We start from the raw sequence: 20875 nt of genomic DNA, 5'->3' as shown, positions 1-20875 counted from the left end.
TAAAACTAATGGCACTAATAAAAGGTACTCTCAGAAGAGATAAAAGAATTACCTGTGATCAATGCATATGAGGCAAAGTACAGGAGCACTCCTGTTCAGAACACAGCAACCTCCTCCAGCAGCCACAACGGGCTTACTGGACTTCAGCTTAGGACACTCTAGTTGATGCATCTTAATTTTCCAAAAGTTCCCACGTACGCAAAGCCAACCAAAGTCTGGAATCCTTCTAGCGTGAATAGCAATTTGACAGAAACCTCAGAGTGGACTAAACTCTGACCTGTGGGCAGGCAGAACCAAAAGTGGTCCATGCCTTGCCTATAAGACCAAAGTGATTTTCAGAGCCAGCTCTTAAAGGAGTATAGACAGGAGGCTGGGAACAGCAATGGAATGGAAAAACTCGTGTTTATAAGACAGTCCTTAGCTTGCAGAGTTCTACGACAGTCCTTGCTCATAGACAGCACCTATAAAACCTCAAACTTTACAGTCAACCAAATATTTATTTTAGTGCAAAAAGTGGTCATTACTGCAGTTAAAATTGGTTACTCTCAGATCACAGTAGAATAAGATTACCTGCTTGCGTGTAGGCAACTGAAAAGTTAGAATTTCTCATAGCCAAAACTCTAAGTCACTGTAATTTACTGTCATTTCAGACTTCCTGATCCTACCCACTTACAAAGAATACGTTATAACGTCTTTTACCATGATTCTTCTCTAGAGAAAAGCTGCGAATAACTGGAATAGCCATGCTGATTTTTGGTTGTACTTTTATACTAATAGGATAATAAGATAAGCCAGTAGTCCTCATCCCTATCCTGTGCTTTGCTTATGCCTTGCCATATTAGAAAGAATGGGCATTACTGAACCATTTTTGCAGTAAAACAGAGAAAGGTCTCTTAGTAATGAAATTTCTTCCTATGCTGGAGACTGAAGATGTCCTATTCAGTATTATGCAAAAGAAATCCATCTTGGATTTCTCCAATTAGAGACTATTTGATTTGCTCAGAACTAAGCTGGGAACGTCAATGATGGGCTATTCATAAGTGAGACATATCTGATTGTGATTCCATTCACAGCCCTTGAAAACTGCCATAAGGAAATTTGAGGTCTAATTGGACAATGAATAGAGTAATTTTGTCATCGTTCACTGGCTTACATTTAAAATAATTTTTTTGACTTTTTTTCCCTATACTGTTTTAATTCAGCATAAAAAAGCACAGACAACTTGTTAGCTAGTTCAGAAAGTGATGCTCATTTATTTTCTCTCATTTTGGATACAGAACACTAAGCCGTGTTTTTAAAAATGTAAATCAACGGCCTTCAAGAAACAAATGAAATTAGTTAACCCCCACAAATGTGTACAGTGCCCATCTGTTCTAGTATTTAGCGAAACACGAAGTAAGAATTGTAGTTTAAGGTTGGACCTTAAAGTTTATTTCTTTGTAGGAACATCTCAAAGTCTGAATATTATAATGAAGGATTTTATTCCAAATTAAGACTTATTGACGTTTGCTTTTTTTTCCCCTTTTTTTCTTCACAATGCCCCAACCCCTGCGACTTATGCTTAAATCTGCTCTTCACAGCATGACCAACTTAAATCTTTGGCACAAAATTGTAACTAAAAAAAAAGGTGCTATCCTGGTTCTCAGAAGCTTTAACACTACAGAAGTGAGCAGCTTGACATAATTCCTTGTCACTCTGTCAGCAAAGCAAAGTTGTTGCAACCAAAACAAATAAAGAGTATCATTAATTCTGAATTGTAGTCTTTTATTGCTAATACAAGATACAGTAAGACCGTTTGGGAAACAATTTCCTGGAAGCATTCACTCACATGAATAGACAAAGTTATTGAGTCCTGTTGCAGTAGACAATTCATTTGTTCTACATACCTAGTTTGGTAAAAGCTATAAAGTCTAGCATCTGAATCGATCTGAAACTGCACTTGCTTTATTTAAAGGTCTGAGAAGTCTTAGGGATACCTCAAGAATCTCATTTCTAGACAATCCGTACAGTCTAGAATTAGCTCTGGAACACCACTTCCTTCCATCTATGGCTTTGCTAAGAAAACTTGCGTGCAGGGGAGTTGTTCTGACAAACAGATTGCTTTCCAAGTAAGAAATCTAAATGAGTTATTACTCAGGCCATACAGCTATCAAAACTAGCCACTTTTTTTCCAAACTAGTAGCTGATACCTGTACATCTTGAGCTTTTGGCAAATGAACATTACACTTCAGGGAAGACGGAAGGAGGGATGAAATCATTTTCCAAAGTCTACTAAGACTAGGTAACTGGGAAAAAAAATATTGCAAAATGTTAGTTAGAGAGAAGTTTAGTAACAATAATTCTCTTCCACCATCACACAGATATAATACATACATTAAAATATTTTTAAAGGGGATGAACTCTGCAGGTTCCCAACCACATCAAGAAAGATAACGTTTTGATGCAAAAATTACTACTAGAGATTGTCTCCTCTAAGAATGCAGGCAAAAAGCAGAAAGAAAATTAATCAGAAACTCTAAGCAAATTGGCAAATACCAATCTTTTGTTTGGTGTTACTCTGTATACAGTGATATACCTAAGGTCAGAATGTAACCTTCCATATGGAGCAGCTAGACAATGAGAATAACATTGCAGGGTCGTTATGGAATTCATCTATCATTTTTTAGAATTATACTTCGTCTTTCAAAATTAAAACTTCCACATTTATTTTGCACACTGTCTAATCTCTTGGATATTCCAAATCATATTTTAAAAAACTCAGATGATTGAGTTTGTATAATGAGAAATTTAATGACCTGTAAAATGAATCGAGTGCATCTGCCAGCCCTAAAAAAGTCGGTTTTTCACCACATGCACCTCACAATATGAGAAACACAGTTCCATTCTATTTCTGTAGACAACTACCCCTCTAACTTCCCTAAAACAAACATGCATTTCTAGATGCAAGTTGAAGACTAAGATTATTAAAATGCTTATATACTTCTTAAAATATTTTTCTGACAGCATTTTAAGTAGAATAAACAGATTATACAATGGCTGCTACATACATGGATGTTCTCCCCGGTAAACTGAAAATACAAAACTTACAACCACCCCTAACCCCGCATTCTGAACCACTGCTTACTTTCACTCAAGCATATTTTGCTCAAAGGGTCAAATTCATTGCTTGAATAAAGAGCCTAATTAAATTCATATTTTGACAGGGATAAATATGGTCCATATTGCAAAAGCAGAAGGGATGTGTATCCACAGGCTGGCTGGCACCAACCTCTTCCATGGTAAACACCAGACAGATGAACCATGTCGGGAAAAACAATCTTAGTGGCTAGGTTTTATGCAAGACTACAGTGTCAGCTTTAAGTCTGAAGCAAAGCTCAAAATACCTTGTATTTCTATATCAAGGTCCTAGCAAACAGCATCTTCATGGGTATTAGTTGTAAAATACTGAACTAAAAAAAAAATCCCCTCTCTTTATTATCTATTAGTTCATACTAAAACATAAGCACATGCACATACATCACATGTACATCCTCCTCACTCACTTCTGCCAAGTATAGGCACTTCATCAAATGATGTTAGCATTCTGTCATAGATTTGATTAGGTTACGTGCATATGAAGCCTTATACCACTTCATCTGTGATTTGAAAAGGGAAATGAAAAAGGAAGGCTCAATATTTAGGAACTACCCCATCCTTTTCTGGTAAAAGAAATTCAGCCTAAAGTGCTAACATTTGACATACACATAAGGGAATAAGCCACAACTATCCCACCAAATCTTGACTTTCCAAAGGACAGCTATTTTCAGAAACGTTTTGATATAGCATTGCCAGCTGCATACACAGACTGTATTACATCTGTGGCCCATTCTCCTCAAGCATTGTCTTTGTTTTGATTTGCTATGTTGTATTCCATTAGTTTTAAGGCTGTTTGTCATACTGCCATTAAATCAGCATTTTCAAGCAAGTGTCTTCTAGCTGACCTCACAGCAAAACAGTACAAAGACTTACATTCATGCAATCTGCAATCACAACCAAGAGGTGCTTGAAAGCCTTACTCCAAATCCTGCATCTTCCACAGCTAACTCTCTCTCTGACTTGCCAATTATTGTCTACACCAATTCAGATCTCAAACATCTCATGTAGCTAATACAAGCTAACATTAATTTAGGAGAAGAGTTAAAACGAAGTACCTGAAGGGGAAAAAATTATACACACTACTTTACCAGAAGCAGCTTGTTTAAAAAGGAAGGATTGAAACTTTTCTGATCAGATATAATTGAAATAGTGAGGTCACTATTTGGAAAATGATATTTTTAATCTTTTTTTTTTTTAAATCTGCTTTCTCTAAAAGACAAAGTGAACTCACAGCCAGCAAGAGTGAATTCTGACTGTCAGAGAGCAAAGTTGGATGAATTCAGTGCTGCCAAGCTTTTTGAAAAAGCCAGCAAAAATAATCCCAAGCTTTCAGTGGATGAACCCGGATAAGGATCATTAAGATCCTGCCAAGGTTTAATTTCTCATTTTTCATGGATTAACACCACTGTTCATAGTTCAGGCTGTTGTATAGTGACATAAACTCCATAGAGGATGACAAGAAACAAAACCAACTAAACAAAAAACAATTCCAAAACACAGCATGCCTCTGACGGGAATTCAAAACAAGCTTATTTTACAGAAATCCACCTATGAGCTTCACCAACAGACAATGGCAGCATTTGCCCAGGCAGAGCTTGTGGGTGAAGTGCCCAAGAACCCTTTAGCGATGATACAGCTGTCTGCACACAGGATTCAGCTCCCTGAACTGTAATGAGCAATTTGTCTCACAGCTTTGATCCACTGTCAGTTTAGCCAACAACGACTCCAAAAATTAATTTCTAACATTTCAGGGTAACCTAACAAAAAATATTGAAGCGCTATGTGGTAGATATCTGCCCATAATCTATTACCTGCTGCTTGTATTAACAGAAAATTTAAACAAGTTTCTGATACATGACAAAGGCTTTCAGTTTCTTGAACGCATAAATATGTAACCTTAGGATGTAAAGCATCCCCAGGGTAAGGCAGCAGAGATGACAGAGTATTCCAACCATATACTCCAGGCTAATACTGTGATAGCCCTCTGTATTTCAGAAACTTCCTTATGGAAAAAACTTCCTCTATACAACTGAACAAATCCGTTACTTGAACAATTTGCCCGCTTAGACTAAGAGGTTCAGGACTACAGTGAGATCAGTTTCTAGTTTTTATAACCATTAAAAACTATTGGATTAGAAAATGTTATCTTGTAATTTGAAACAAAAGAGAAAGACAAGACAATTGTTATGGATTTTAAATTACTCTGTCAGTGTAATAAATGCACGGTATAAAAATCATGAGTATTTCTAGCTCTGCCATAAATGATCAATCCTAAATAGAACAGTAAAGATCACCTTTAGAAAACATTTATGAATGAATATAAACTGCAATTAAATTCAGCCCTACTATTATGCTGCAGATGGATCGCAGTCCATCTAGTTCAGTACTTCTGGGCAAAGTTTCTGTCAGTAGCTGTGGCTTTTGCTTGTCATGCTTGACCACTGTGACCTGATGGTGGCCACACCATTCTTTGCCAGCCAACCAACCTGCCAACATGATCACACTTGACAGAAAGCATTAGTTCTAAGAGCTGTCAGTTACAGACTCCTGGTCCTCTACTATTTCCTATTCCTCTATATTAAGGCACATGTCTAGGAGAATGCTATGTGACAGGAGAAGGGCATTGCTGCTGGGCTCCCACATGTGCTTTTTAGGGGGGATATTTTGGGTGTAGGTTCCACAAGATGATATCCACTGCCTGCAATACTGTTGCACAGCCTCTCTGGCTTTGACACTAATGATCAGCAGATCACAGATCAAGGTGACCAATAGCATCTGACAGGTGAGCTCAGGTAATACTATGAATGCACAGCATGATTCAAGGCATGAACTGTATGTGTGAATCTTATTCTAACAGTGCGAGACATGACAGGCGTGACTTTCTGCCATTAACTCGGCAGTGGAAAAGGTTTAACAAAAAAAAAAAAAAAAAGTTCCCAAAAGAGCAATGTGGGGAAATGATCAGCTATGAGGATCCTTTATTACAGGCTGGGGGTTGACCTGCTGGAAAGTAGCTCTGCCGAGAAGGACCTGGGAGTCCTGGTGGACAACAAGTTAAGCATGAGCCAGCCGTGTGCCCTTGTGGCCAAGAAGGCCAATGGGATCCTGGGGTGCATTAGGCAGAGTGTTGCCAGCAGGTCGAGGGAGGTGATCCTGCCCCTCTCCTCAGCCCTGGTGAGGTCTCACCTGGAGTACTGTGTCCAATTCTGGGCTCCCCAGCACAAGAGAGACATGGCACTACTGGAGTGAGTCCAGTGAAAGGCTACTAAGATGATGAAGGGACTGGAGCATCTCTCCTATGAGGAAAGGCTGAGAGAGGTGGAACTCTTTAGCCTGGAGAAGAGAAGACTGAGGGGAGAGCTGATCAATGCGTACAAGTATCTGAAGGGAGAGTGTCAAGAGAGTGGGGCCAGACTATTTTCAGTGATGCCCAGCGACAGGACAAGAGGCAACAGGCACAAACTGAAACACGGGAAGTTCCATCTGAACATGAGGAAAAACTACTTTCCTGGGAGGGTGACTGAGCACTGGCACAGGTTGCCCAGAGAGGTTGTGGAGTCTCCCTCCCTGGAGATATTCAAAAGCTGTCTGGACACAATCCTGGGTAATGTGCTCTAGGTGACCCTGCTTGAGCAGGGGGGTTGGACTAGATGATCTCCAGAGATCCCTTCCAACCTCAATCATTCTGTGATTATCTAATTAAGCTGTAAGCCTTGCTTGATCTGAACTGGGAGCTAGCAGAATAAAGGAGTACAAGTAGTTAAAAAGTGACTTGGAACCCTTGAAGGAAAATAAATAAATAAATAAATAAATAAAAAGGATCAAATGAGACTGAGTGGAGTTCAAAGACAGGCTTCCTGAAGGACTTCCTGAGAGGGAGATTTCATATACTGCAGGACCAACTGATGCCACCTAGGAATCCTGGACTGATCAGGATCCTCAGTATGGAAGACAAACGGGGCACTTGCTAAGCTGATAATTTACATAGATTTTAATGCAAAATATGTCGTTTTTCACTGAAATAATTTAGTTTCAAATGAAGTCTTGATTTGTATTAAGCAGGCTATCTGATCACTGGGTACCAGTGGTTGTGCTTGCAAGAGAGGAACAAAGTACAGAGGCCAAAACTGTTGAAGTAATCACATTTAAGACCAAAGTACTACAGTGCAAGGACTGCTCTAGCAGATGAAATATCGTGATTTCACCCTCCCAGAGGTGCCACAGATGTTAGCTCAGGGCCAAAGACACAGTAGAGTGCATTCACAGTAGCTGGGATTGGCCAGGAGCTTCCACGAGTTCTGTAATTTACTGTAATCAAACTTTAGTTGCAGCTTACTGTAATCAAACTTTAGTTGCAGCAGTTAAAACAACTTTAAAAAATTCAATAGTTTTACAGTCTCTTTATTTCAAAAATATGGATTGTTATCTGGAGCCCAGTATAATACAGCAGGATTTTTTATCATTTTTGAGTAGGGAAACTTGTTCTAAAAAGTCTAAGTTGCTCTTAAAAAGGTAAGACTTGTAATGGATGCAGCATATGAAAAAGTGATTACAATCTGCTTGGATTAGCAGAGAGGAAGTGTAAATCCTTTAGCAATAATCATTAAGAAATTAAGTTTAAAAATTCTATCTTAAAACATTACAAAACAGTAAATTGCCAGGTTACAATACCACAAAAAAGGCACATATTTTCACAGAATGAAAGCTTACAAAACCAGTAACTCTCTTCCCCAATGCACAAAATCCAGAGTAACATTATAGCTATTACCTCTATTCCCCATACCCTGCCTTTGAGTTCTTAATGTAAAATGTGACAGTTATATAGCTGCCTAATTAACTTGACTATTGTCTGCTAAAAATACTGTCTATCTTAGCTCTCCTTCTGTGCAAATAGCATAACATTAATTTAATGGAAAGGTCACATTATACTACAAGGAATGTAGTGACATTCTATTATGTCTTTCTTCCCTGCTTTCAGTCCTCCTCCCATTGCAGTTTTGCATTCAACACTTTTTCTATAGGCATTTCATGAATAATGAGAAGCTACTCTAGCCATAGAGAGCACTGCCTTCCACTGCTTGTAGTTTTAAGATTCATCATTCTGCAGTCTCCAGCAAAGTGAACCACCACCTACCTGATTTTACAGAAGTGTTTTTTTCTCTGCAAATCAATTCTAAGCTTCAAATTTCGTACTTTTCCCCCTCACTGCTAAACGACTTCATTCAGTTTGCCTGCACAGGGAAATATTCCAATTTAAGAACTGGTTTCAAGGTTTCTGCATTCAGATCAACTTACCCCAAAGTTGTTGTTCTCTATATGAGAAGGATGAGTCCTCCAACGTTCTTCCTCTGCCATACAACGCTTGGGAGGAAGTAGTAAGGTGTTCTGGCGAAACTTCAAATTGCTTAACTGTTGTCTGCTCACTTAAATTCACCCTTCCTTTTTCAACTAGATGAATTTTTCTTCATCACTTCCTATCCTAAGCTGCCAAATAGTGTTGCTCTGCTCTATTAACTGGACTTAACCAGAGGCGGCTAATATGACCTCTTACATTCAGTCGGCAAAGTGATTTTGTCATAATTCTGGGTAAAAAGTGATCTACAAATACATTATCCTTCCAAGAAACAAGCTCAGCCCAACATATCAACAAACATATCCCTGCATTCTCACTGTGGCTGACAGAGGAATCAGTTCAGATCTTTCTCATGTGAACACAAAAACCTCCCTATTGTTCCTCTTCCAATAATTAAATAACTACCTCTTTCTACTAACAGTGAAAACTTCCACAGAGAGGTTCCTAAATTCCACATATCCAGAAGAACTCATTTTTTGCATCTGAATAATTGTCTTACACTTCTGGCAGACCTACCTTTATCCCTGACATAACTTCACTAAACACGACATTGGAGAAATCCTCCATCAAGTGGCAAGATCAGCATTAACATTCCTTGTGCTATCAGAGTGATACAACGGAGTAGGAGTCAGGAAGCGGCCCATGAATTACAAAAGCTAACCTTACTGTCCAATGTGAGTTCTAAATAGAACAAATTACACCCTTAGACAGTTAACAACTACTTACTTCTTACATAGCACTTCCAGCCAAATCTCCAAATGTTTTAAGAAGCATCTCTATCCCATTCTTTCCTAAAAGTAACCATTTGACAAAACGTTTCCATTTAGAAAAAGTCATGCTAACCGCCACACTTCAGCCAAGGGAGCACAGAGTTCTGCAAATACATGGAAGAGTCTACTCCTTTCATTATGGAACCTTAACAGTATTTTTATGCACTATTTAGGAGAAGTAGACATTAAACCTGTTAAAAATCTAATTTTTTGAATACTCACTGTAAAGCGTCACCTTTGTAACGCACTGTCCTGCCCCAGGACTGATACTCCAGATCAATTCCCAAACCTAAGTGAGCAATGCAAATCGCTATAATGACAATTCAAGCTACAATCACAGAAGTGTAACGCACCATGACTGTACTAGCTGCCTGACATTTGGCAAGTTTACTAAGACCTTAATAACAATGCATTATTACATTTGATATGCTTCTCTTAATTCATTATGGAAGCAGCCTTTAGGAAAAGAAATTGAACTTCTGAAATTGATTAGACTGTTTTGAATTTAATAGCATGGAGATTGTGTGTGGACTTTGCTGGTTAGCTGCTGTTTCTGAGATATGTCAAACTAACGTAGTGATCATAAAGCCATTACTTCTATAAAACATAGCATTCTCAGGCAGTTAGGCTCAGGTTAGGAGTTCTGCCTCACATCCAATATTCATTTCAGAAAATAAAGCTACCACTCTTAACCAAATAAAAACAAAGCCCAATCTAAGAATATAATTTTATAAGCACGTGATTTCTTTCTGTGTTTCTGCTCCCATTTATACCACCATTTCAGTGTTTCACATTCTGAAAAAGTAGAGCAGGAACACCTGCAGGAGTAATCAAGAGTTCAGGAACAGAAAATCCTTAACTATGATACCAAGTTTGCTATTTTCTTTACGTATTTAGCTAAGATAATTTGCTTTTCTAAGTTGCTTTCTCCAGAGGTAAGAGCGGGAGAAAAACTGTCAGTTTCACAAGGCTATGAGGAATAACATTTCAACAGAACTCTAAATACAAAAAGTGCTTAAATGCTATGATTAACAATAATAAAGGCAACTACTACAGAACTGAAGGTCTGATACTCTTCTAAAATGCCTACAAATAGTGAAGAATTTCTAGTAGACACATAATTACAGTGCCAGAGTTAATCACATATAAGAATAAGAAGTAAAATTGAGAAATTTCACATCAACACCACCTCTACTAAGTGAGCTAAATAATCTCAAATCTTTGGTTGTCAATATTATTATCCTTTTCTTAGAGTAACTGCAATATGATGCAATAGATGTTTTTACTTCTGTTTCATTCAGGGACACGTACAAATGAAAAAATGTCAGATCAGCCATTCTTGAGGAACTTAAATACTTTTAATTTCTTAGTGAGCGTTCTTAAAAATATATATAGGTTAAAAGAAATGTATTTATGTTTCAGTCTAACACAGGGGAACGAGCCCAATTAACGAATCCAACAGCAGTCGGCGTATCGTCTAAGAGTTTAATCTGACGTAACATCTGTTAAAGGAGCTAGAAAAAGACTGCTATTGCAATTTAGGCTTATATCTGAATTTGTCAAAATGTGTAAAATTGAACTTTGTTGTTAGAAGTGACCTCGGTGAATGCAGAACTGCACATCAGCTTTCATCATAAAAAGTGAAGCAAAGATGTTGCCTCAGATGAATAACAGGTATGCATTCTGTCCTGCCTAATGATTATGATGCTGAGAGCTCACACACTATCAGCGGAGAACCTGAAGCTTGTAAGAAAAGCCATCAGTGTAACTTCCATGTTAGTTCCCCAACCTCTCCCACACTGAGCAGAACAGCTACTTTCTTGTATGTTCATTCAAGAAAGAGGAAAAAGAAAAGCCTTGCAAATTCTCTCTGGTTAACACCAGAGAAAAAAAACCAATATCCTTATACCTATTAACAACAAAAAGAGGAAACCAGACATGGTTAACCAGAGAAGAAAAACTATTTGCAAAATCTACCTATGTTAATTAAGTACAAGAAATCTCCATGGAAACCCAATTTAGGCATAACTGTATGCCCATTTTAATGACATGGAAAGTTTTAAAATGGAAGCATTGCACATGGATGACATTAAAGTCATCCATACTTCCTTGATGTAGGTTCAGCCAGGTCTCTCAGGGGTATTAGATCAATGCATCCTTTCATTTACATAGTAGGCAGTAGAATCTTCCTTACCATGTGACATTATGAACTCTTAAATTGTAATCACGGTATAACTGTACTTGCAACTACTCTTCTGTTTTACATTATCTGCATTTAGTACCTGTAATATGTTTTGGTGATAGCAAGATGATGAACTGTGGCTATATGATAAAGTGCAGTTTTCCAACTGTTAACAGCTTCTCCCGCACAACCTATTTTTTCTACTGTGTTCTGGAGCATTTCTAGCATCTAAACTTCTGGCCAGCTGCAAAGAGCTATGACTTTAGAAGACAAAAATGTACTAGAAAAACTGAAGGAATATTCCCTACTGTCTTCGAAGTGAAAAGTTTTTCTGTATTAACTCTCTTGCAATCAGGAAATTTGTTTTGTCCATGATCTACAGCAGATAACCAATATTATGAAACCATGATGCAATCTAGTATCATATTGCAATGGTAGGGTAAATACAAACAAGTTTTTGCAGATGCTTTCAGTTTTCCTACTGATTTTCACATGTGAGGCATGCATTGTAGACATAGCTTGACAAGAAAAACTTGGGCATAACTTAGTGCTATTCATCTTGGTTTTCAGCTAATTTTTCACCTGAAATGCACAAGGCCAAACAAAACAAATCAGGATCATGGAGGAAGCTGAAAGCCTGAACCTCAATGCTCCAAGCGGTCTTCGGCATCCTCCCTTCTCTTTGTTCATTCCCTTGGTTCTGTCTGAAACAGCAGCCCATATGAACATCGTAATTCCTGAACTGACAGACTTCTTGTCATGGCATATCGAGGCTGACAAAGTACAAGAGGAAGGAATGAGTACCAAGAACTTACTAAGTCAAACATGAATTAACCCTTGCAAACAGAACACGTGACTCTCAAAGCTGTCACTTTCATGCTGCAGATGTAGGTTTTTCTAATTGTTAAGGGGATGCTAAAATATTTAGCAACAAAAGACTTTGAGACCATCTCTAATAAGTAGTGGCAAGATGTTGAAGGGGCCTAATTTTACCAGCCAATAACCTCTCAGGGTATTTGAGTAGATATTTGAATCTGAGTAACTCTAACAAAGATTTGCCACTCGTGAGTAACGGGGTTCCTACAGCCATCCCCAGCAACAACTCATCCTATAGCCTACCTCATACAGCTAATACAGAAAAAATACTCTAGAAAAGTACTGTTGTTGGTATTTCATAGCTTTTCATCTCAAAGCCAGTTGAGTTGTTAATAGAAAGAAATATTGTGTTATACTCTTTCTCATCATTTTTTGTTGAAATTTCATGTTGCCTATATAGGAAGTGTCAAGTTGCCTTTTTTTTTTTTTTAAAAAAAGACCAAGGCATACTATTTCTTAGATGCAGGTATGAGACCTGGGTTGATAATGACCATTGGTCCATATTGGTTTAATCAAACCACACTGGTTTATCAACTCGGAAAGCATTAGGAATGTTCCCACATCGGTGCAGTCTCACATCAGACCAGTTTCCCCATTTTGGAGGTACCAGTAAGACAACAGCCACTAATGTCTTCCCGCTCTTCCCAGGGTGATAGGGAATTAATGACTGACCTTTGCAACAGCAAGCTGTGGCAGGAAAAAGGTTATGTGCGTTAAAAGTTCTGCCTAGCATAGAATAGTTTGCAACACGTGCATTAGTCTTTTGGAAAGTACTGTTTTATATCGGAAACCCTAACAGGTCTTTAACTGCAGCAATACAAATAACGCCAGTGTAATTTCTCTTGAAAAAAATTGCTCTGTTTTCTTCTCTAGTTTTCAGTTAAAACCTTTCATTGCTGATGCGGCTGTCAATCTTATCTTGTCACCTATTTACTAAAGCACAGAATTACAGAACAGAATCTTATCACAAGTACAGAACTGGCTTTGACACTAATGATACTGAAGATTTCGTGGACTTGGATTCTTCACTCCCTGGTCAGAAAGGATTCCTTTCTTTCATGTAGAAAAGTCAACAAGCCACCCAGAGGTTTTGCAAATTAATTTGTCGTAGTAATTAAGGGAATGAAGCTATATGAACATCATAAAAGGTGATTAATATCACCATGCACTGCTACATTAAGGAATCAGAAAAAGACCTTTAACACACTCCTCTGAATACTTAGGAAATGAAAAATATTGTCAGGAAAGTGATATTCTTTGACTTTCAATGACTCAGTGCTGTCTGCAATGCGCACCCGACCTTTGGGAGGGAAGAAAAAAACTTCAAACCAAGTAACTTACAATTATTTGTAATGGAAGCTCAGAGGGCTCAGTCATGCAATATGGGTACATAGTCATACTAACACAGTGCAGAACCACTCAGCCCCACAGGGAATCCACCTCACTCCCAGTAAATTCTAATCAGGCAAGAATCTGAAATCAGTAGGGATGCTGCTTGGTCTAGCTGCTCTGGTTAAGATGAATGACTTCAATTTCTCAGAATACTTCTAGGAAAGATTGTGGCAGGGAGCAGATGGCATTTGTAGAAAGCCACCACATAGAAAGCGCATCTGAAAACGCTAAGACACTAGTGGGGATAAAAGTTGGGATAACCGGCCAACCTAAAAAACATAGGGGTCACAACATCCACACCATTGTGAAAGTGAGCCACCCAGTTATGCTTGGATAACACTTTACAGGATGGGAGAAAGAAGCCTCATCTGTTTTTTTAAACCCAAATATTATACTTACTGAGCTTCGTCCCTCACTGCCTGGGAGTGTTTACAGTTTGAGGGGTTTATTATGTTCCAGCTGCTTGCAGTGGAATGGAATTCTTTGACCGGATCAACCCTGGCTTTACTGAATGTTTTTCTTATAAGATAGACATCACATTCACTGTATAACCAGAAAACAACAGATTTTTCCTTTGCAACAGTTAGATTATTTGAATACAAAATACAAGTTTCCAGTGTTAACAAACTTGCTTGTTAAAGAAACACAATGCATCAATGAACACAGAGCATTTCTGAACGTACCTGTAGTCATCAAGCATTTAAATAGTATCCTAAAAGTGCAGTTATTACACGTAATATCCTATGCCCAAATCATTTCGCGTAACCTTTCCAGCATGCTTACTCAAATATTTTTAACTCTTTTTAGTATCTTATTTTTTGATAATATCAGTTTAGAAAGTAGCATTTGCCAGCAGATATTGGGGCACATGAGAACATCTACTCAGATCCTTTTGAACTTACAGTGGTTTCATCATCTGTTTATCTGTTTATTATCTGTTTTATCATTCCTGTTCAGAGATTTTACTGTCAGTGTTCACCACTGCAAATCATCAGCCACACCTGTGGCTGAAGAAAATGCTAACTTAGAAGGCAGAGGTGAGTGCAAACGCACTAACCAAAGAGATCACACTTTTGACTCCTCGGAACGTTATGTCCTTGAACACCCATAGTTAGACGTATCCAGTATCTAGAGTCTTCTCAATTATTCAGAGTAGTATGGAGTCTGTCAGGTGTGGGGGTGGCTAGTAATGGGGTTAATAGCTGCAAACACATAGGTAATACAAAGTATTTTAAATTAGGCTATAGGAACATACTTTTGTTCTAGTATCTCTGAAAGATGCCTCAGTAGATTTCTGCAGAGCACACAGGCAGCTTTGAATAAGTGAGGCTTGGTGTGGGAGCAGCAGGCTTCCCCAAGCCTTCCAATAGCATCTGGGAGGGGTGGGGAGAAGCAGAAGACCGGTCAGATTCGTTACCAGAATAATTTCTTAGTTTTCCAAGACAGTAACCATTATCTTGTAAGGGGAGAAAAATATCACATGTCATAATATAGTTGGTCTGAGATTTCAAGATGATCTAGTGCTTTTAGCTGTGCTTTCCACAAAAAGGAATAGCACGTCTGACTACATCCCCTCTGATAGTTCCAGGCATCTAAAGCACAAGCCACAGCCACACATTTAATGACCTACATTTCGTTTATATTCTGGAGAAAATACATACTTTTAACTTGCTAACTTGTTTGAAAACTCAAGCAGTAGAGTTCAAACTGGGCCTGACACCATTTTAAAGTTAAAAAAAAAAAAAAAGCCCAACATTTTCAGGATTATCAGAATTTCAGAGAGTTGATCTGCAGTTGAAAGACTTGAAAGCAACTCACAAGATTCATAAGGAAAAGTATGTTAGAAATTAAGAGTTACGGCAAAACACTGCCAACGCTTGCTGGATGTAGACAAATTCATAGAAACAAACCTCTGAACGAAGACAGATAAATGATGCTTTAGGTATTCTGTAAAATAAAATGAATGTAACTCATTGTCTACTTAGAACTTTAAATGTTTACATCCAAAACTTTAAGCTCTGAATACAACACACACAATCAGAGCAGAATATTAAGTAGTGGGTGGACAGAATCTTTTCTGTCTACTCTGAAAAACAACTACACTGCTTCTGCGGCAGCTGTCAGAGACTATCCCTTGGGCATCCCATCAGAAAGCACAGAGCAAACTCTGGACTCAAAGTCACACAGATTTACCTTACAGATCGCAGGTTGGAGAGTCAGAGGAGACTTCATTCTATGTGAATACAGACCACAAGGAAAATCGTTTTCTACACAGAACATCACAAAAAACTCAGGGAGCTTCAGATCTCCTTGCATGAGCCAACAGGAAAACAAAATAAATGGCAGAGCACTGCAATCTAATCTCAGGCATCGGTGACCAGATTTTTGTCCTTGTGGTTTAATGATTCCAGTTTGACATAAAAAGAACTTGAGACAGAGCAAGACTTAAAAAGTTAGAGGGTATGCAGCACTAGGGAGACCAGGAGGTAATAACACTAACAGTCAAACTAACACAAACATAGCTCATCTCCTCAGACGTTCTCGAAACTCAAACACAGATGCAGAGTGGAACATAAAATATTAATCCACTGCCTCCAAAGTCACCCCACCTATGTTCTTCTCTCTTCTCACAAAGACTTTATTTTTGTAGCATTCTTATGGTCAACTCTGAGCTTTTTACCACCTCTCATCTGCCACCATTTTCTCATTCCTGTTATTTAACCCTTCATGACCTCAATATGACTCGTCGCCTTTTCGCAATTATTTTCCATTAAGTATACTCTCATTATCCTTTGTTCTTCCTTTTCATTCACTAGTCTTCTGTCTCGGCGCCAATCTAACTGCTCTCATTAAGAGCTTTACAGACCACTTATAAAAGCCAGTTCTCAAATACTAAAATAAATACGCCAAAGCAGTCACACTTTACTTACAAACATTCCGTACCACCATCAAATGGTTATTTGCAGGAAGGCAGAGAATATTGTTTCAACCCTTTCTGTACTTTAAATAGATTATTATTTTCCCCAGAAATGTGTGCTAGCAGTTTACTTAGAATTTACTTTTCTATTTAAAACAGAAACATTGGTCCTACCTGCGCAAGCTGTCCCAAAGAGTGGAGGGTGAGTTTCTTTGGGTCCGTGTAGAGAATCTCTCCGAGCTCCTGATAAGGTTTCCCACTGGTGGTAAAGTGTCCCTGGGTGAGCTGCTTCTGCCTCCTATGGTAGTTGTCCCAGAATACTTGTTCTCTTGAAGGTTCACTGCTTTTATAAATTGTTTGGGTTCTAGCTAAGACCTTCCCTTCTTTCTGATCGAGAACGGGCAAAGACTGGATGCGCACAAAATCTCGAGGGTTCAGCACTCTGCTGGCTGCAGGCACCTTGACTCTGCTGGTCTTAGATGCGTCTGACATTAGCATTGCTCCTGGATGGCAGCCTTGGGGTTTTTGCTCCTTGTGTTATTAAAACCTCCAGTCTCCCAGGCCTAAAAAACAGGGCACTGCTACCCAAACTCTGAAGCAAGTCTTCCTTTTAATTTTCTGAAGGGTAATCCAGCACAAGAAGCTGTTGTTGACTAGCATTACATTCAGTCTTACTCCTCTCCACAGTCCCTCAAACAGCAAAAACAGATCTTAGGGGAATAAAAGCTTCCTAAAACCTAACCAGACGCCTGGGGAACGACCCGCACCGGGAGCCGAACACCTCCCTCCGAAGCGCTTCGTTGAAAACACGCTTTCTTCACACTTACTTCTAACTCCAGCACGGCCTCCCCCGGCCCGCAGCCCACGCGCGGAGGGCTCCCACCCCGCCACCCCTGGCAACCTCCCTCGAGGAGGCCGCGGAGGGGAGGCCCGGCGGTGACCCTGTCCCCTCCTCTCCGCGGGGCCTCGAAGAGGGGGGACGGCGAAGGGGGACGGCGAAGAGGCTCGGCTCCGCGCCCCCCGCCGCCGCCGCCGCCGCCGCCGCCGGCCCAGGCCTGCCGCCCGCCCCTCCCCCACCGGCCGCGGCGGCCGTTAGCGCCCAACGGCCGCGTCCCTCCGTTGCCGCGGCAACGCCGCGCGCGCGCGCAGGGAGGCCGCTGCCCCGCGGGGCCGCGCTGAGGGGAGGGGGGAGGGGGTTGCCAGTGATATATTTTGCCCATGGGTAAACAAAACCGTGTCACTTCGCAACGCCGTTAACAGACTCAGGGGTTAAAGCCCTGGCAAGCCGGAGACCTGAATGTCATTATAACGCTAAAGCTAATATTTATCAATATTTCTATTAATTTATCGTACTCCTCGGCTGCTGCCGCCGGCATGTGGTGAGGGACTCCCGGCCCGGGCACCGCCGGCCAGCGCTCCAGGAAGCGCATCAAATCTCCCTCCTCCTACCTGCCGTGGCAGTAAAAGCCTTGCAAACTTCACTCGGATCCTGTCAAAGCAGCGGCGGCTGGTGGCGAAGGAGATTTCAAGATGAGTTTAATAATGTATCTTTTCTGGCCTGAAATACATGTACTATCAGCAGCAATAGCATGGTATTGGAGGTATATGATTTCTAGCAGACTTTTTTTTTATTATTATTTATCGTGTCAAAATCACTCCAAAGCCTGCCAATTCTGCAAGCTCTCATAAGGGCTGATTTATCCGAATAACACTTGTCTCTCGTCCTTTCCCTCCTCCCTCACTGCTTTCCTCCTTACCCTGCAAAAATACCCTCCAAAAGGCGTAATATACAGCTCCCATCTGTTGTCTTCATGTAGACAGCAAATTTAAATTAAAAATTAAAAGAGGTTTGCTGGCTGTGGAGCGGCTTCACTGCAGCCCTGAGCCTGATCTCTGCCCCAAAACCCGCTCTGCGGCAGCAGGGCCCAGACCCCCCCTTTGCTTTCCATCTCCCCCCACCCAAGTCCAAATCTTCCTGCTTCTTTTCCTTCGACGTCTATGGGATAGTGGCGAGCTGAGCGTTGCTAATCGCTCGCAGAGGTCCCCCGATCTCCCCCCGGCCGCCCCGTCGCTTGGCGCCAGGCAGCCAGGATTTGGGGACATGTCGAGGGGCGGCGGCGTTTGACCCCGCTCCAGACGGGCAACCCCTCTCCTGGGCTCTTTGGGGCGCTGGCGGATGCGTTTCTTTGCTGTTTGATTTGTTCTGGAGGACGTGGGTTTTACTACATCCAACACTCACTTGCTCTGTGTCTAAAGCTTTATAGCGACGCGAGTAGAGATAAAAACATGCTGCCAGCAGCCGGCTGGGACGGTGCGGCAGAGCTCGGGCTGAGCAGCCCTGCGGAGCGGAGCTGCGAGTCTGCGCGTCCGTGGCGATACGAGAGCGCTCTGCTTGCACCCGTGAGGGGTTTGCAGCCAGACGCGTCCCCCCCACCTTATTTCCTTCCCTTAGTTTTTATTTTCTAAAGACAGGCTGAATTGTTCCGAAATCCGTGTGCTCCTTTGTTTGCCAGGAAAAAACTTCTCACCCGCTCGCTCGTACAGACTGAGAGGTATTCACAAATTACCTACTCTGTGCAAATTGCGGAGCTGAAAATGCAATTTCTTCTACTTCTATCATTGGCTAGAGCTTAAACTTAGACATTTCCAGCTGAAAGGAAATATTCCCACACCCAGCATAAGAGATAGCAATGAGAAACACCACCGTTTGGGGATGATAACACGCTGAATACTTGCTTTTGTGGTACCTGGGTATACAAGTATGTTTTCTGCTAAAACATTCAAGAGATTGGAATTTTTATTCTGAGGATTTAACAGAAATACTTGATAGACAATCACCACGTGAAAAGTCTGAAGTGGAATTTTGAAGCAGCCTTAATGCCTAAAATGTGATTCTGCATCAATACGATGGTCTTTTTGCATCAGAAAGTGGACCTTGATTAGTCTTACCGATTCGTTTGCACTTGAACAAACCTCGGTTCATAAGCCATCAGATGCAGCAGAGATGCACTCCAGAGTTCGTCTCCTGTCTAGCACAGGCTCCACTTATTTTTTCCTAGCATTCAAGGACCGGATAGTATGCGTCTGCATGTGGTTTGAATTGGTGGTGATTTTTACAGATCTGTGTTTTCTTGTTATTTTAATACCTTGTTAACACTCTTTTTGCATTCATGACCACCGTAGCATTTATCTTATTGCAACTGCAATGCTCTGAGCTCATATATGCTGTAGGCCAGCATATAAGCTGCACTATTTAAATTGTGAATTCCTCCTTTTCCTCAACTACCTACCAAGATGATGCTGAATTACTTTATTCTGGTCGCTCCTTCCAGGAGGTCAAGTGTCCAGATGGCTTTCGAGGCACATTGCAAGAGCTGACAGGGTTGAGACCTGCTAGATAAGAGAGGCTTCAAAAGTTCAAGAGCTGGAAGACCCCAGCTAAGACAGTTCACCACCAGTGCCCTTTACTTATTTAACTTGAGTCAGTTTAGATGCTTCAACTGATCTCCACTGCTGAGGATCAGAGCTAGCAAGCAACAGCCTTCCAGACCCCCTTTTATGCTATAAATGCTTCTGAGTTGTGCCTAAAACATACCCTACTCCTAGGTGCCTCCCTGTGAATCGCTGATCGTGTTCCCCATCAGACGAAGTCTCTGAATGGCCTCACAGTACCCTGAGCCTTCGTTAGCCTTTGTAATGATGTCATTATGAAGCCTTGTTGCCCCACATCTACCTGGCTAAAGAGGCGCCCAGCATTGCCTGGGGACCAGGAAGGCACCAGCATCCTGCTGACCAGCCCCTGGGCTTGAACCTGCCTCAAGCAGGCTAGGCGAATAGTGCTGCCGTATCATTTCAGCCTGCCCGTGTTCCTCTAAGTGCTGCTTGGAGATAACGATGGGCACATGGTACGCGATGCACAATGAAATGGCAAATGCAGAAGTTACTGAGCGCTAGTCGTTTCCCCAGGGATGTGCAAACACGCTGAGCAAGCGAGAAACCATCAACCTCCTTTGCAGACGAGAGCAATGGTGCTCCCAGCACTGCAGGCCCAGGCAGATGGGGCCACACCAGTTAAGGAGCAATCCATAAGGGTTGATGTGAAAAGAGTGCTAAGGCCACCGATGGGATAATGTGACAAAGAGCAAGATAGTTAAGAAGGGAAGAGGACTCAGAAAGGTAAACCCAGGCAGAAATAAGCTCAGAGGAAGATGAGGCCAGGAAGGGCAATGAGAAGATGTGCTCAAGGTGAT

General features: G+C 40.8%; 1 protein-coding gene across 3 annotated transcripts in view; it reads right to left on the bottom strand.

The window, feature by feature from the left end:
* Positions 1 to 17671, bottom strand: part of CCDC60 (coiled-coil domain containing 60) — a 67958-nt gene extending 50287 nt beyond the window's left edge. For all 3 annotated transcript variants that reach the window (XM_068911479.1, XM_068911481.1, XM_068911480.1), the window contains exon 1: positions 16800 to 17671. In XM_068911479.1, coding sequence (XP_068767580.1) covers positions 16800 to 17123 — 324 coding nt within the window. In that variant the 5' untranslated portion in view covers positions 17124 to 17671. The remainder of the gene's footprint in view (positions 1 to 16799) is intronic.
* Between the last annotated feature and the right edge of the window lie 3204 nt (positions 17672 to 20875).

This window comes from Struthio camelus, chromosome 17, assembly GCF_040807025.1.
Source record: "Struthio camelus isolate bStrCam1 chromosome 17, bStrCam1.hap1, whole genome shotgun sequence".
In the NCBI taxonomy this organism is placed as follows: domain Eukaryota; kingdom Metazoa; phylum Chordata; class Aves; order Struthioniformes; family Struthionidae; genus Struthio; species Struthio camelus.
This window is presented reverse-complemented; position numbering and strand designations above follow the sequence as displayed.